At 41.6% G+C, this 16,293-nt stretch overlaps 1 protein-coding gene across 1 annotated transcript in view; it reads left to right on the forward strand.

Moving 5' to 3' along the window:
- Positions 1-15,936, forward strand: part of LOC111218800 (E3 ubiquitin-protein ligase HECW2-like) — a 29,830-nt gene extending 13,894 nt beyond the window's left edge. Inside the window, exons 13-29 of the mRNA XM_022741277.1 lie at positions 223-347; positions 1,215-1,400; positions 1,603-1,737; positions 3,545-3,647; positions 3,750-3,846; positions 4,106-4,189; positions 4,328-4,410; positions 6,010-6,130; positions 7,320-7,433; positions 8,030-8,182; positions 8,730-8,828; positions 10,561-10,690; positions 10,780-10,926; positions 12,464-12,578; positions 14,348-14,433; positions 14,783-14,895; positions 15,719-15,936. Coding sequence (XP_022596998.1) covers positions 223-347; positions 1,215-1,400; positions 1,603-1,737; positions 3,545-3,647; positions 3,750-3,846; positions 4,106-4,189; positions 4,328-4,410; positions 6,010-6,130; positions 7,320-7,433; positions 8,030-8,182; positions 8,730-8,828; positions 10,561-10,690; positions 10,780-10,926; positions 12,464-12,578; positions 14,348-14,433; positions 14,783-14,895; positions 15,719-15,830 — 2,003 coding nt within the window. The 3' untranslated portion in view covers positions 15,831-15,936. The remainder of the gene's footprint in view (positions 1-222; positions 348-1,214; positions 1,401-1,602; positions 1,738-3,544; positions 3,648-3,749; positions 3,847-4,105; positions 4,190-4,327; positions 4,411-6,009; positions 6,131-7,319; positions 7,434-8,029; positions 8,183-8,729; positions 8,829-10,560; positions 10,691-10,779; positions 10,927-12,463; positions 12,579-14,347; positions 14,434-14,782; positions 14,896-15,718) is intronic.
- The last annotated feature ends 357 nt before the right edge of the window (positions 15,937-16,293 follow it).

Genomic DNA, 16,293 nt, shown 5'->3' on the forward strand with positions numbered 1-16,293 from the left:
ATAATAAGCAATGAGTCTGAAAAAGCTATTATTTTATACACAAAGGTCTCAGAACAGCAGTACTCTACAGAGATGATCAGTGACTAGATGTGCTGTTTGTGCCACAGTCTTATCCGTACACTACACTGCAACGAAACAGATGTCTTATGTTGTCATGAAAGCTGCATACATTAGTGTCTCCTTGTTTCAAAGCTTGACTAGTGTGTATTGATTCTGTTGCAGAATACCGGCGCGAAAGTGCAGTCGCTCACGGCAGCGGCCGCTCGCGCCTCTCCCTGCTGCTCCAGTCGCCCAGCGCCAAGTTCCTGTGCAGCCCCGACTTCTTCACCGTGCTGCATTCAAACCCTGTCAGTCTAAGTTGCTTCACCTCCTCTGTCACCTTTGACCCTGTGCTTCTTTTATGTAAATCTAGCTGCCTGCATGTAAACAGATCACTTGTCCACTCCGTAGTTTGACCCATGAATTTTTGATTTCTCATAACAGTTATTGAATGAGGCACTGACTTCACTACATAGTGCTACAATTCAGTACTGTAACACAGCGAGTGTATGACCCATTACTGTAGTTTAGTACAGGTTACAAATATGCTTAATGAGTTAGACATGAGTGATGATCAGTGAATGCAGTCATTACTTAGAGACAAATTTATCATAGAGATAAATTTATCATAAGTAGACTTTGCCTCCATCTTTCTTTTTCATCAATATAAAATGCAAACAAGCCCCTTTTTAAAACATAATCATACAAATATATTTTCTCACTAGCCTTTAATAGTGTCTGGCTGTACAGATAAACAAAATCTTTGTGCTAAATAACAATAGAAAAAGTCATTCCATATTGAAAAAAAGTTGCCCTGGACACGTGCAGTTCTTTTGAAAGCTGACAAAAAGCCATTTAAAATTTCAGTTGAATAAAAATTCAGAGCCACTCGACAAATTATGGTTGAGATCAATTAGAACAGCAGTGAAAAAAATAAGTCACATATTATAGAAAGATTGTATGTAACACTGATTCTTCATAATGTAAAGTAGCTAACCGACAGACAACGTCTCTGATAATCTATTTAATTCAGATTAGTTTTAATTCAATTCCTGAAACGTTAATGATAAAAATATTGGCTTGAGAAATGTCCTACTGTTCACATTGTCTTCAATCTTGACTGTCTGTCTCCTGTCTCACCGTAATGACCTCACCGCTCCCCCCTCTCTGCCCAGAGTGCCTACCGCATGTTTACGAGCAACACCTGCCTGAAGCACATGATCAGTAAGGTGCGCCGGGACGCTCATTACTTTGAGCGCTACCAGCACAACCGCGACCTCGTCACCTTCCTCAACATGTTCTCCAATAAGCAGCTGGAGCTTCCCCGAGGCTGGGAGATGAAGCACGACCATACTGGGAAGGTGTGTGAGTGTTTGTGACCCCTGACCTAGGATTACCTCAGCCCTGAAGACCATGTGCATCCAGTGATTTTATGATTAGAATCTCTGCTCAGTTCTCCATTAGTTTTCAGCGCAGCTTCACTGCCTGTGAAGATGTGTTTCTGTGTACACATAGTGGAGTTTATCTGTGCATGACTGTGGGTATGTGCACCTCTATGTCCAGCCCTTCTTTGTGGATCACAACTGTCGGTCCACGACCTTCATTGACCCACGGCTGCCCCTCCAGAGTTCTCGCTCGACCGGGCTGCTGGCCCACCGCCAGCATCTGAGCCGCCAGCGCAGCCACAGTGCCGGGGAGGTGAGAGACTACCCCTCACTGCAACACTCCTCACCTGGAGTCAACTTAAGGCTCACACAACGCTGCAATGTTTACAGAAGCCACTGTGAGGGCAAAAAAAATGCTATATAGGTCTCTGCATTGTGGGCATAGACTAAAATAGCAAATCCAGTCACCCGTGTCTTCCAGTCCTTCTAGATCTATCTTTCTTTTCTTTAATCTTTACTAAGGACGCAGCTCGGGGATGGGCGTCCATAAGAAGCAACAACAACAGACAAAAAGAATCCACATATAATCAAACAAAAACATAAAACATGACATCCTATAATGTATATATTCTGCTAATTGATTCTTCTTATGATCATATAAGAAAAAGATATGTACCACATTTTGGGCTGATATTTCTTCCTGGTTCGTTTGCTATCATCTCTTCCAAAGAGCTATGTTGGATTGATAAGCATCCCTCTATCTATTATCATGTTTGTAGTGATATGATTTAGTAGTGATGTGTTATGATTACCATAAACACAATGAACCATAGTTAACGTGATAAACAGCTTTTGTTGCCCTGTTCATCTACAGAACCGGAGTCATTATTAGGTTCAAGTATCTGGTTAAGGTAGTGGACTCTGGATAGGTGTCCTTTCAAGACAACATTGGTGTATTGCACAGTAATGCAGCAGAGACTGTTTTTAAAATGTTCCTCCCTGAGGCATTCTAGTGTTTGTGGGAAAATCTGAGACCTGAGAAAATGACCAAATTTACGTAATAATTCCACAATTTTGCAGTTCACCTGTAATTTGTCTCCTGGGTTTAATTTTCCTGATATATATATAGTCTATGACTATTTGACAGCCGTCTTTAATCTTAAATGCTGAGCTGGTTAAATGTTCATTGTAATGGTATGGATATATCAAGCAAATTCAAATCTCTGTTGATTTTGTTGAGTTGACTTTAATGTCATCCTGGCCTGAGCAGAAACAGCCTGAACAACAGTACATCTATGTCAAAACATATGTGGGCAAACATACTGTCATTATTTTTAAAGGGAGGAGAAAATGGCATTTTGACTGACACCGTCAGATGAAACTGTCTCTGACATCTGCGGAAAACAGGAAAGAAAACAAAAGGACAGAGAGAAATAATCAGACAATGAAAACACATCAGTGACAGCAGTAAAATAAATACTACAGCAAATTAAGAAAGCTATTTTACAGTATATGAGCTCTGCGTTTGCCACATCTCACGACCAAAGAGCAGCAGTGCCCGTTATTTTTCTCACAATTTTACTTTTCTGTTGCCCCAAACAAATACTAATACCTGTTATATTATTGTTATATTACAGCCCTGATCTAGTCATAAAAGTTGAAAAGTTTCACCAAACATCACCAACATTTTTTTCATATTAGGTTTTTGAATTCATATTTATTCCTACATAGCCTCCCTTTTACAAGATGAACACATGCTTGCAAGTGTCGTCCAACAATCAGCAACAGTACAACATCAAGTCGTAGTTAGCATCATCATAATTATTTGTTTGCATCTTAGTGATACCCCAATGAAGTTAAAGATTGTGGTGATGCAGTGTTTTGCACCCCCTCATGATAATTTGCGTTGGGTGTGAATGACCTCCCATGGTATGCTTTGGAAAATGGTTAGCAGAGCTGTAAAGAGATTTATTGGTAATGGGCGAGAACATGCAAAACTAACAGGTATCCAGCAGATGTTGAAGTGGTAGAGATGAGGTCAGGTTTTGGTGATGACTGGCAGGTGGATCAGTCTCAGAACTAGGATGCAACCTGAACCATAGTGCTTCTTTTTGTCACAGGTAGTGGACGACTCTCGCCAAACCAACCCGCCCGTCATGCCCCGCCCCTCCAGCACCTTCAGCGGCTCCAGTCGGAGCCAGTACCACGACGTGGTGCCTGTGGGTGAGTCGGGCAGAGTCGCATGTATACATGCGTAGATATAAGTGTGAACATGCTCAAGACACAGAACGCACATTCCTAAATTCTCTCACTTTATTCTTACAGCCTACAATGACAAGATAGTGGCGTTTCTACGGCAACCCAACATCTTAGAGATACTGCAGGAAAGGCAACCCGAGCTAGCCAGAAACCACTCGCTCAAGTACGTCTCTTAAAGTCTCTCTCTCCCTTCCTATTATTGTCTTTCATTGTTTCCTTTTTCAACCCCCCCACCCCCACCCCGCCACCCCTCTTCCTGTCCAGCCTTGCTCACCTCCAGCACCTCCATTATCATCATCATCAGTCAACCTCAACACACAGTTAACCTTTAATCCTGATGGATTGTGCCAGTTTACCCCCTGACGTTTGTGTGTGTGTGTGTGTGTGTGTGTGTGTGTGTGTGTGTGTGCGCGCGCGCGCAGGGAGAAAGTGCAGTTTATTCGCAGTGAGGGAGTCACTGGGCTGGCTCGTCTCTCTAGTGACGCTGACCTCGTCATGCTGCTTAGGTGAGTCCTGTGTTTGTGTGTGTATGTGTGTGTGTGTGTGTGGGGGGGGGGATTATAACAAGTGGGCCCCACCACTCCCAGTACAAGTCTCAATTCCCATTTTATCCACCTGTGCTAATGCTGTACTGTTGTCTCCAGCTTATTTGAGGAGGAGGTGATGTCATATGTGCCACCGCTACTCCACCCAGGTTACTGCATCTCCTCCCCTCAGAGCTCCCCTGGTAAGTCTCTGTCTCGCTGTGTCTGCATCACCCCAACTGCAGCAGCTTTATTAGCACCTTTTCTGGCCTTTATTAAATTCTTACCTGTTATGACATTCCATGCCTGTCACCATGAGATTTGCTTTACATTGTCTGACTAAATAAAAAAAAGTAATTTCATAGAACCTTCATATATAACATGATGTGAGGCTAAAGTAAAACACAGTACACACTCAAATGAATAAAAAGACCTCACTCGCTTTACTGGAGCAGTTAGTTGTTGAGGGTTAGGGCCGGGTTATGATAGAAAAGAGCCACTCCAGGATCATCAACCCAAGGTGGGGTGAAAATCCAGCAGTCATAGAGATGGGATAGTCACAACATTGTTTAAATACAAGGATAATGGTGCATATTTTCAGGCAGTCTTTAATGGATGGTGTTCATAGTGTTGGATTCAGTTGTTCACCTAAAAAGTGCCACAAAATGGGAAGAATGAGCAAAGAGAGTTTGAGAGAGAAATTCAAACCCTGCTTCAATTGTTGTTGGCCACCTTGCCAGTCACTGTGTGCTTGTTGAATTGTTGGTTTCAGAAAGTTAAAGCTATTTGTAGGTTTTGCTATTGCTACATAGCTAACATTAGCATTAGCGGCTGTTTACTTACTTAGAGTTCAGCATCAAACTTTAAACTTCCTGTACTCACAAAGAAGCGCCAATGTTATCTCTTGTCTCTATCACGTCACTGAAGTTAGCATGCTAACCAGCTACCGGCTCGTCTCGTCACTTTCTGATAGCAACTCACTGAAGCCTCCAATTGCTCCTGAAGAAGTAGTACTGCTAGGATGTATGTCTTAGGAAATGCAATGTTTGCCAAAGCCCTTGTCTAGTGACAATCACCACCAACTTCTCCCAGCAAAAAAAAACAGCAGCGAAAACTTACATACAGCCCCTTTAAACTCAATCATTTTCAGAGCTTGAAAATGTGAGGGGGAAGGGAGTTACCAAAGCTGTTCGACCATCCAACACGCACCTCTGATGGAGTATGCAGCCCCTTCAGATGACTCATTAAGTGAATTCTAGTTGACTTATCCTCATCTAGTCTCCTCATCTCTATTTCAAATACAAATACACACTCACTGATACAGACCTCTTTTCTTCAGCTCATCTGTCACTGCGTATCTTCCTCTGTCTGACCTTCTGTCTACACTCTGCACCTCTTTATGCGGAGCCCTCCTCTAACCTTAAACTGTTCAACCAAATTACAGACATTTACAGACATTTACAGAGGACAGCGGAGATAAAGCTCTGAGCTAGAAACGCAGGTTCTCAGTCTCGGTATTTTTCTCTGAAATGAATGAATGAATAACACTACAACACTGATAGAAAATAACAATCCAGGATTAACCTGCATACAGTACAGGACTCCTCACACATTCTGGCTTTACCCATTTTCTGCCTGGGATCATTGAAATTTTATTTTATTTCAATCTACCTGTATGTGTTTGTCTTTACCTATCTCTGCCCTTGTTTTATTTACTGTTGTGCCTACTGCCTGACTTTTTCTCCCTCCTTTCTCTTTTGTCTGTCTTTCTTTTTTCCCTCTCTCTCACACACATACGTCAGGCACTCAGCGAGCCAACGCCCGTGCTCCTGCTCCCTATAAGCGAGATTTTGAGGCAAAACTGAGGAACTTCTATCGAAAGCTGGAGACCAAGGGTTATGGCCAAGGACCAGGGAAAGTCAAGTATGTTTAAATGTTGCAATTTAAAGAGAGTTGTGCGTGGTTTTCCTTATTTAGCACTGATTTATAGAACAATATAAAAATAGCAATAATACCTATGGCCGGTTCGTTAAAGTTTCTTCATTTACTGTTTTAACTAAAAGGAAATAGGAAGACGAGGAAGGAAGTGATGTCTTTTCAGTAGTAGGTTGGGAAGCAGTAGCAGTGCTAATCGTCTTAAGCATCATCTTGTACAGTCATGTCACTGTTTTAAAATCTCTAAAGGGAATAAAAATCTGTATTTCTGCAAAAAATTTAAAGTCACTTAAACCAGTTCATGAATGTCTTGTTTCAATAGTAAGACTTTATTTGGGCCTGCCAGTACTAAAGGATGTGTTGGTAAATATTTCATATTTTTATTGTTGTCCACACATCCCATGAAAAGATCCAAACAAACAATAAATTCATCCGACTGACAATTATTTTGTGTGTTTCCAAAGCCTGATATGTCTTACTCCTCTGTGCCACAGAGCTCCATTGTTTCCAGAAACTATTAAAAACACATTAGTGAACGACACTGTTGTTCTGGGTGACGTGTTTCTACTTCACCATGAACACACACACTGTGGTTTATTTTGATTCAGTTCTACAAACACTGTCCTGCTGCTGTAATTACTCACTAGAGCACCAAATGTGGATTAATCCGCAGCTAAAAATAGTCCCCAACAAATACACTGTTTATTTCCATTTAAGTAAAGCTTGCTAAAAACTACAGTTCCCAGCTGTTTTAGGAAATTACCGATCCTACAAAAAAAGTGACGTTTTTTTTAAAGATTTACGTCCTTGTTAGGAACCGACCACGTTGTATTGATTTGTGTTTTCATGGGATTTGTTGACATTAAGAAAAATGTAGAATACTGCAAGCCTGTCAGCAGCGTTTTAATATTCATACATAACATAGCATCAACTCTTCCAGTGTTAACACTCTGCATCTACTTCCTGTCATTAGCAGGACTGTTCAACATATCCTTAACTTTAAACCTATAACTGAAGTATTCTCTTCAGCCTGGTTGTAAAATTCAAAAGAATACTCTATTAAATTAACAACTAACATTGTGTGAGTTTATACAAAGTCAAATGACAATATTTCCACCATTGTTCACATCAGGTGTAACTCTACTGTGTGTGTATTTCTGTGTGTGTGTGCTCCCAGGCTGATCATACGCAGGGACCACCTCCTGGAGGATGCCTTCAACCAGATCATGTGTTACTCTCGTAAAGACCTACAGAGGAGTAAACTCTATGTTAGCTTCGTGGGCGAGGACGGGTGAGAGAGACGCATTTCATTCCCCCTGTTCATTTCCTTGTCCTGCTGTAGACAGTGCAAGTGTGAAATGTGTGTATTTGCTGAGTGTAATCGATCCAGGTGAGATTCACTGAGCATTCATTCTTATCTTAAGAGTCACAGCTTATAGTCACACACACACACACGTTTGATAACATCCCAGTAGACCCGCAGTCTTCTGATGAATAAGCAGCTGGAGGAAGTGGGTGGGAAAAAACACACAAAACATTTTAATATCAATAAGCTCGTTACAAGGATGATTGACAGCATCTACGCTGTGTTTTTGTGTTGTGTTTTTATGGAATGACTGATAATAAACCCTTTGTTATCAGTTAATTGTATAATCTTGTTTCCTTTTCTTGTTGTAAATGCACAAGAGCTGATTATTCTGGGGCAGTATCTCTGCTGAAATAACCACCGTTTCTCCAGACTGTGTTTAGACTGGTCCAATATAGAGTATACAGTATACATTGTTCTTTTAAATGCTTTGTGTGACTGCACAGAAGCTCAAGATCATTTACTGCTTCATTCTTCCTACTGACATGTATATACTGTATGTGTGATATTTGTATTTGCAGACTGGACTACAGCGGACCCTCCAGAGAGTTTTTCTTCCTGGTTTCCAGAGAACTGTTCAACCCGTACTACGGCCTGTTTGAATATTCAGCCAACGACACGTACACTGTCCAGATCAGCCCCATGTCTGCCTTCGTAGACAACCACCATGAGTGGTGAGGTTTACCTATGTTTACTGTGTCTATGGAGTCTTATGTTTGTTGAAGCTACACTTGCTGCTGTGCTGACTGTAACGTGTTCAGTCTGTCCGCTCGGGCTGCTGTTGTGTGCTGGTCCCAAAATAGAAGCAATTTGTGGGGTGCTGTGCGGAAATTTGGATCAGCTGTCTGAGGCTCACCAGTCAATTCTGTCTTAGTGACAGTGATTGGATGGACGGGTGGATGGATGGATGATTGGATAGATAGATGATCACACTGATGAATGGAGGGTCAGACAACAAGACCGGAAAATCATAATGTCATAGGCTGGATGAAGAAGATAACACGTCGGCACGATAACGGCTGTTAAACAAAATACAACATGAAACACATCATGGAAGAAACAAGAGCACATAAGCCGGCTAACTTCCACAGTGTTTAAGATTTAAAAAAGAGTAAACCAGCAGGCTTGATCACTTAATCAGAAAAATGATTTGAAGATAATAATCAATCTAGCTGTGGTGCTGGAGCCTGTAATCACCTGTGTTCCCTGTGCTGTGTCTAGGTTTCGCTTCAGTGGGCGTATCCTTGGGCTGGCTCTGGTCCATCAGTACCTGCTGGATGCCTTCTTTACCAGACCCTTCTACAAGGGGCTTCTTCGCATGTGAGTCCCTCAGCCTGCTTCCCTTTGACTTCCCAGGAAATTCCATATAACTTGCATGGCCCCAGCACTTCCAATTAGATCCCCCTCACTAAATGTAAGACCTGAAAATATCAGATTCTCTCAGCCAGCAGCTGGCTCAGTTTCCTCTCAGCAGGGGCAGCATCATTATTAATAGCTTTGTCCAAACCATTTCAAATCCTGCCAAATGTCTGCATTAAGGGTTGGTGCTAGACGACAGATGTTTATGTAATAATAAGGGTTCTAAAAGGAGCTATTTGTAAGTTTTGCTATTGCTACGTAGCTAACGTTAGCATTAACAGCTGTTTACTTACCAGCCTAAAAGTAATGTTGTGAGTTCATCAAACTTCATTCTTTACTCACCGACAGCTGTGGAAAGCAACACCAATGTTAACTCCTGTCTCTATCGCTTAGTTTCTTTTACTGAAGTTAGCATGCTAACCAGCTAGCAGTGTGCCCTGAAGATGTAGCGCTGCTCAGAGGGCGTATTATAACCTCTTGTCTTGTAAATGCAGCAATGGCTGAAGCTCTTGTGATGCAACAATCACCACCACCTGCTACCGGCAAGAAACCACATTCAGTGGCAGAGAAAACTTACTTAACCAACTCACTTAGTCGGCAAACCTCTCTTAGCTCCACTATTGCTGCAGACAAGCATTTATCAAACAAATAGAGATGTATTTTAAATTCTAATATAAATAATATGGTTTATGAATACATCAAATATTTCCTGCTGAATTACAGGGAAATGTTCAGACAATGATTCTATGAGACACCTTGAATTTTTGATTTACTTTAATGGAGCAAAACGCTTCTCACAACTTCAGATCTGGACTAAAATTTCAGCTTTTTTAGTTCTTTCAGTATAAAAGTAATCCAGGTCATAGTTGTCTGTACACACAGTACTTACTTTTTATGGTGCAGATTTAACAAAATGTGAAGAAATGTAAGCTTATAAAACAGCTAACTCATTGTCTCCATGGCAACACTATACTTTCTGTTTACATCACATCACATTCACACCTCTAGGCTATTTAGAGTCACCAATGAATGTTCACCTGCATGTCTTTGGACTGTGGGAGGAAGCCGTAGTCCTCAGAGAAAATCGACATGTAAACTCCACACAGAAAGGCCCCAGTCAGTCGGTGGATTTGAACCCAGAAGCTTCTTGCTGCACCAATGTGAAAATGAAGCCATCGCAAATAATTTCAATTTCGGATAAGATAAGCCTGTAAGTAAAAGGAGTGAAAACCAAACAAAATCTTTCCAACATTCAGAGATTTAATGGGGGATATGTTGGGAACATTCTAGATCAAAGTAAAGACACTGATATTCCAAATGCTGTGCTGTTACCATCATATAACCTGAATTTAGTATAATGCTGAAAGTGCTTTGCTTTATACTTTTATTTATTATCAGTGTGTCTCTGTAAACATATAAACCTCCTCAAAACCAACATGGTGCATCTCAAAACATTTATCTTGAAGTAATAAATCTGAACAAACATCTTTTTTTGCCATGCATCAGCAGTGTGTCATATTTTACTTCTACTTGAGCTACATCTGAGGAAAGCTATCTTATGCTGTTATATATGAAGTAATTGACCTCCAACCTCCCTTCTTACAATGAGCCATGGTTTACGAGCAGGACAACCTTTCAGTACCTCGCTGACCCCGCTGTTAGCTCTGTGTGACCTCCGCCTGTGCTCATGCAGCCCGTGCGACCTGAGTGACCTGGAGTTCCTGGACGAGGAGTTCCACCAGAGCCTTCAGTGGATGAAGGACAATGATATCGAAGACATGCTGGACCTCACCTTCACTGTCAATGAGGAGGTGTTTGGACAGGTAGATGAGAAACTGAACTAAAATAATTCATCTTGCATTTGTGAAATTAGTTGAAACTCAAGTTTCCCTGCCTGCGTGTGACTCTGCAGATCACAGAGAGAGAGCTGAAGCCGGGCGGGGCTGGTATCCCTGTGTCAGAGAAGAACAAGAAGGAGTACATTGAGCGAATGGTCAAGTGGCGTATTGAGAGAGGAGTGGCCCAGCAGACAGAGAGCCTGGTCCGGGGCTTTTATGAGGTACAGCCTGTTTTATCTGTGTTCAGAGATATTACTGAGGTCATGAGCTGCTCTTAAATATGAAGCAAGTGGGATTTTATGGCTTCATAGTGTGACAGGTCTGATGATCAATATCAGTGACGCAGTGTGGTTACATCACTGCATCAGGTGCGGAGAATTCCTGCTTTTTGACCGGTACAAACCCAGGAGTATCCATCTGCGTGTGCGCACACACACACACACACTCACACACACACACACACACACACAGACTCCTGATATCTGGCATTTTCAGTGGTGGATGATGAGGCTTTGAGCGAGTGACCAGTGTCACAATCCATTTCAACTAGGAAGGGTAAAAATACTTGAGATCAAGCCAAAAGAGCAAATGACAAAGCAGAATTGTATCTCAGCGGTACGGTGGCCCAGAGAGCTCAACACACTGCAACTTAGGAAAACACCCAAATAGACAAAACACAAAGATATTCAGAAAACATCTTCATCAATTTGACAACACATGCACCACAAATACACACAACGCAAGCAAATACAGAAGAGTGTTTACAGGGGACATAAAGAAGTGATGAACCCGGCTGGGATGCAATTGCTGTTCAATGTGTTTAACTTCAAAAGTCACAAATCATTGAACAACAAGTGTGTCACACCCTGGTTCATCATTTCTTTGTGTTCCTGTGCTATTTGCAGCACGTTTCTGTATTTGGTTATGTTGTCGGTATTTGCAGCACGCGTGTTGTCAAATTGCAATAGCTGCATGTGTTTTCTCAAGCTGCAGTGTGTTGAGCTCTCAGGGCCAACATACAGAGGACTACACTGTGACATGATATCTGTTTTTATTCTTGTTGGGTAGAAATGAAACAGATGAATTCAAATAGACGGCATAGATTACTTACTAGTATCTGATTGATGCCTGTTATGATCCCAGTGAATTTACAGTACATAGTTATTTACATAATTGACTGGGTGTTTAGATTTTGTGCACTGCTCAGTTGGGATGTGAATGTCAGGGCATGTGTGTCTGCAGTGGTCTGTTCACACTCTGAGTAGCGACAGCTAAACGTGTGTGTAGAGAACACAATTTGCAATTTATAAGTGTAAGAAAATGGATTTTGACATCTGACAGGCCACAGTCCACAGACCACAGTCTGACATGCTGTGAAAGCCCACAGTGGACTGTAATCTGCACTGGTGTTTTTCCTCTTGTTTTTTAAATAACTACTACAAACCCCACCCCTGCTGAAATCCCTAGTCTGGCAGGATGACAGATTACTGGGTCTATGTGGATAACATGTGTGCCTGTGTTAGTTTATAGGCCCTGGTTTGCTAAATAAATCAAATCCCAAATTTACTGTCAACAAACTGATGGAAACTTTTTCCCCAACAATGTTTATCCCTCTGCCATCTGCCTCTCTGTAACTGTGTTGTCTCAAAGCTCTGAAGTGCCTCAAACATCCTGACGTATGTGGGAGGACTGTGATAAATGTACCGTATGTTCACCCATGTGTTCATCCGTTCGCATTTGTGTGTGTGTGTTGGTTAGGTGGTGGATGTGCGACTGGTGTCTGTGTTCGATGCCAGGGAGCTGGAGCTGGTGATTGCAGGCACTGCAGAGATCGACCTGGCAGACTGGAGGAACAACACAGAGTACAGAGGAGGTATGTAAAGCTGGAGGGAGGCAGAGATGGAGATGAACGTGTTCGTGGCACGCTGACAGCGATGTGGGGAAGCTAGCAAAGTCAGTTGCTTACAGTGGGTCTTTTGCTGACATATTTATTCACACCTTGAAGCTGCAAGTGTGCAGCCACTAAACCTCTGTTTTGAGCAGCGAGGGGTCAGACGTGTTGCTCTAGCGAACACTGGTGATAAGTAATCTCTGATGTATTGAAGTATTTCTCTTTCATTGTTTCTCAACCAGTGTGAGGATTCAACTCAGCAGTTTTCCTGACCTCTAGCGAGATGTAAGGAAAAATGAAATAAATGACGACTGTAGATAACCAGCTTCATGCTGAGTCTAAGCACAAATGTCCACTGGATGCAGCTGTTGGACTGCCATACCTGCCAACTCCCAGCACCCTCCTGTTTCAATAAATTTCTCTCAGGAGACTCCCGTAATATGCTCTCTGTGCAGGCTGAGTGTGAATTAATTAATTGTTGTGAAATCAACAAGTTTAACAATTTTATTTTCATGTTCATTAAATGTTTATTTAATGATACATGGCTTGTAACTGGCAGTGGTTCACACATTGTTAGTGATTGTGCTAATGCTAACTCTCTCTCTCTCTGTACTGACAAGGTTTCAGGTTTATTTAGCCCCGCCCTCCGTCCCCACAAGTTGACAGGATTGGTTCCTTAGGTTTGTGACGTATGAAACCCTGGCTGTCTGAATCTGTTTTTATGAGACTGTCATTGGTTTAAATTAATCTTGTTATGCATTTATTATATTATATTATATTATATTATATTATATTATGTATATTATGTATGTCATTTATTTATTTACCAAAAAATCTCCCATATTTATAAACCTAGATGTTGGCAGGTATGTGACTGATCCCCTGTCACTGCAGACAAAGTGCCAGTGAACTTTAGGGTTCACTTATTCCTACAACATATAGTCCTAAATGTAACATAATCAGAGTTTTGATGTTTCTGATGTGTAAAAAAGTATGAATCCCTGGTATTATTGGTGTTATTTTTTACTTACTCAACAGGCAGCACATATTATTGTTATTTTTTTATGGTACTTCCATTTATTTAAATTTGAAAATGTACAAACAATCAGATATACCATTTTGTAAAAATAAAACAACATAAAACTTCAACAAGCACTTCTTGTTTGTTACAAATTTGAGAGACTGAAAGTAACGTTCAATTTCAATTCAAAATTTTGATTTCAGAATATGAAATTTCCCTACTAAAATCAGGAGGTGAATATTTCCATTTCCTATTTAATCAGTGTATCAGGCTTCACTGTAATGTACTGTATAACGAGCACTGGAAACTTTGGGGAGTTACTGCTATTTAATTATTGTAATACATGTTGTGTACAGTACTCGGATGCAAGCGCCAGTGTCCAGAGCATTTATAAGAGATCACATTAAAGGGCTTTTTAAGGGTCTGGCCAATACAGTTGAAAAGCCGCCAGCAGCAGGGACTCAAGTGAACTCAAACTGACAATCAGCCACGACTCAGTGTGAGGCTCTTTTAATAGAGGGATCGACTGAGACGGACAAAACGGCTCCGGCCATTAAACATTAAACAGCAGAGCCCATTCAAACATCACCATGGAGGAATAGTGGGGTCGGAGGCTGGAGAGAGGGGATGAGCAGGGGACAGAGATCTTATTTTCTTATTTGTTATTCATCTGACTCATGCACCATCATCATCTACCTCTAACCCCCCCCCCCTTTCCTCTTTCCTTCAGGTTACCATGACAACCACATAGTGATTCGCTGGTTCTGGGCGGCTGTGGAGAGATTCAACAATGAGCAGAGGCTGAGGCTGCTGCAGGTAGGGCACGTGGGTGAGCGCATGCACACAGGCTGCCCCCGTGTGGAGGACGGGGGCCCTGCAGGCGCTGCAGAGCCATGCTGCATATCACAGGCTGTGAAACCTTCATATGACAGTGCACTAGCTTTTAGCTTGGTGATGGGCTTGAGACTCGATGTTAGCTTGATTTCTGTTATCAAATTTAAGTGTTAGCAATTGTCTGTTTTCCTTTGTTTTCTTGTTAAATTTAGAATAATATATGGAGCTAAGAAGACGCATTTCTATATCTATTTTAAGTGATGAATAATGACAATGTTTCAGGATGCTGTTTCCATTCTTCTTGTGACTTTTGTTGTCTTCCTGTCTCTAGTTTGTGACAGGCACCTCCAGTATTCCCTATGAGGGCTTTGCCTCTCTGCGGGGCAGTAATGGACCCCGCAGGTTCTGTGTGGAGAAGTGGGGAAAAATCACCTCCTTACCCAGGTAGGATCACTGTCTCATGGGATAGATCACACAAGTAATGGGATAAATATTTTAGCAAACACAGAAAAAAATCATTTTACATGGATGTAAGTGACTAAATATTTCTCTACTATCCAACTCTAACTGGTCATATAAAGCCTGTTGGCTTATAATCAGACACCTGACCTCTTTCAAATGAAGCATCATCTGATCTAATTTCTATTCTTTTTATGTTATTTAGAATCAAGGGGTGGGGTGGAAATATGATTCTCAAAAACTGTCACATTACTTTGATTTCTTAATTCAGTGGGTGCAATTACCTCTTTTGAGCTGATCTTGACTTAAAAGAACCGAATTAATGAAAAATTTGGTTTAGGTTATGGTGATGGTGAAATAAGTTGTGCCAGCTCAACTGGCATTTTAGGGGGAGGGTTCAAATAAAACATTAAAGGTCCCATATAGTATAAAGGCAGATGTCCATGTGTTGTTTGATTATAAAGCAGGTCTAGGTTCTATATTAATACCGTGAAAGTATCAAAGACAGGCTCAGAGCCTCCTCTCTTCTGATTGGCTCACTGACCTGTTGTTACTAGAGCTCCAGAGAGAAGCCTGAGAGAGGAGAGGTAAAACTACACTGAGATGGTTTTTGGTTCTTAAAACCACAAATATATCTTCTGATGGATCAACACTTCAAATAAAACACAAGGAGAAAAAGAAAATATGGAGCTTTAATAATGCCTGAAAGATGCTAGGAAGGGGTGTGGTTTTTGTTTAAAGACTGATCTCTCACAGATTAGTCATCTTGACATCTCATAATCTCTTTGTTGTTTATGTGTGTCCACAGGGCTCACACTTGCTTTAATCGTCTGGACCTCCCACCTTACCCCTCCTTCTCCATGCTCTATGAGAAGCTGGTCACTGCTGTCGAGGAAACGAGCACGTTCGGTTTGGAATAACCTCAAAAGCAGCTCACACCCAGGTGTAACTCAAGACGGGAGAACCATCTGGAAATCCACCTTTCTCGCTTTGGGAGGGACATGGGAAATAAAACTAATATCCTCAAATGGCAACTACCCACCTGTGGAGAACTCTGCTGTTTTTTTCCAACTAGCTTTTTGACACTCAGCACGCAGGATTCATTCCAGTTCTCTGCTTTTCTCTCACGTTTCTGGCAGAGATCAATCAAGTGAACACCTTCTGGAAGAAAGGCGGAGAATTGGAGAATAGCTTCAAAAGCTGTGCAGTACAGTTTCTTGTTTTCATGGTAACCTTTGTTCATTGAGCCACATGTGTGCTTTATCTCTTCAGTTAATGGCCTTGGTTACCGGATTTCTAGCATCTCACCTTCTCCTCCTCCTCCTCCTCCTCCAACCTGCACCTCAGACACAGCTGCTCAAACACCACAAAAGCTCCCCTCTC

The sequence above is a fragment of the Seriola dumerili genome, unplaced genomic scaffold, assembly GCF_002260705.1.
Source record: "Seriola dumerili isolate Sdu_G_001 unplaced genomic scaffold, Sdu_1.0 BDQW01000052.1, whole genome shotgun sequence".
NCBI lineage: Eukaryota > Metazoa > Chordata > Actinopteri > Carangiformes > Carangidae > Seriola > Seriola dumerili.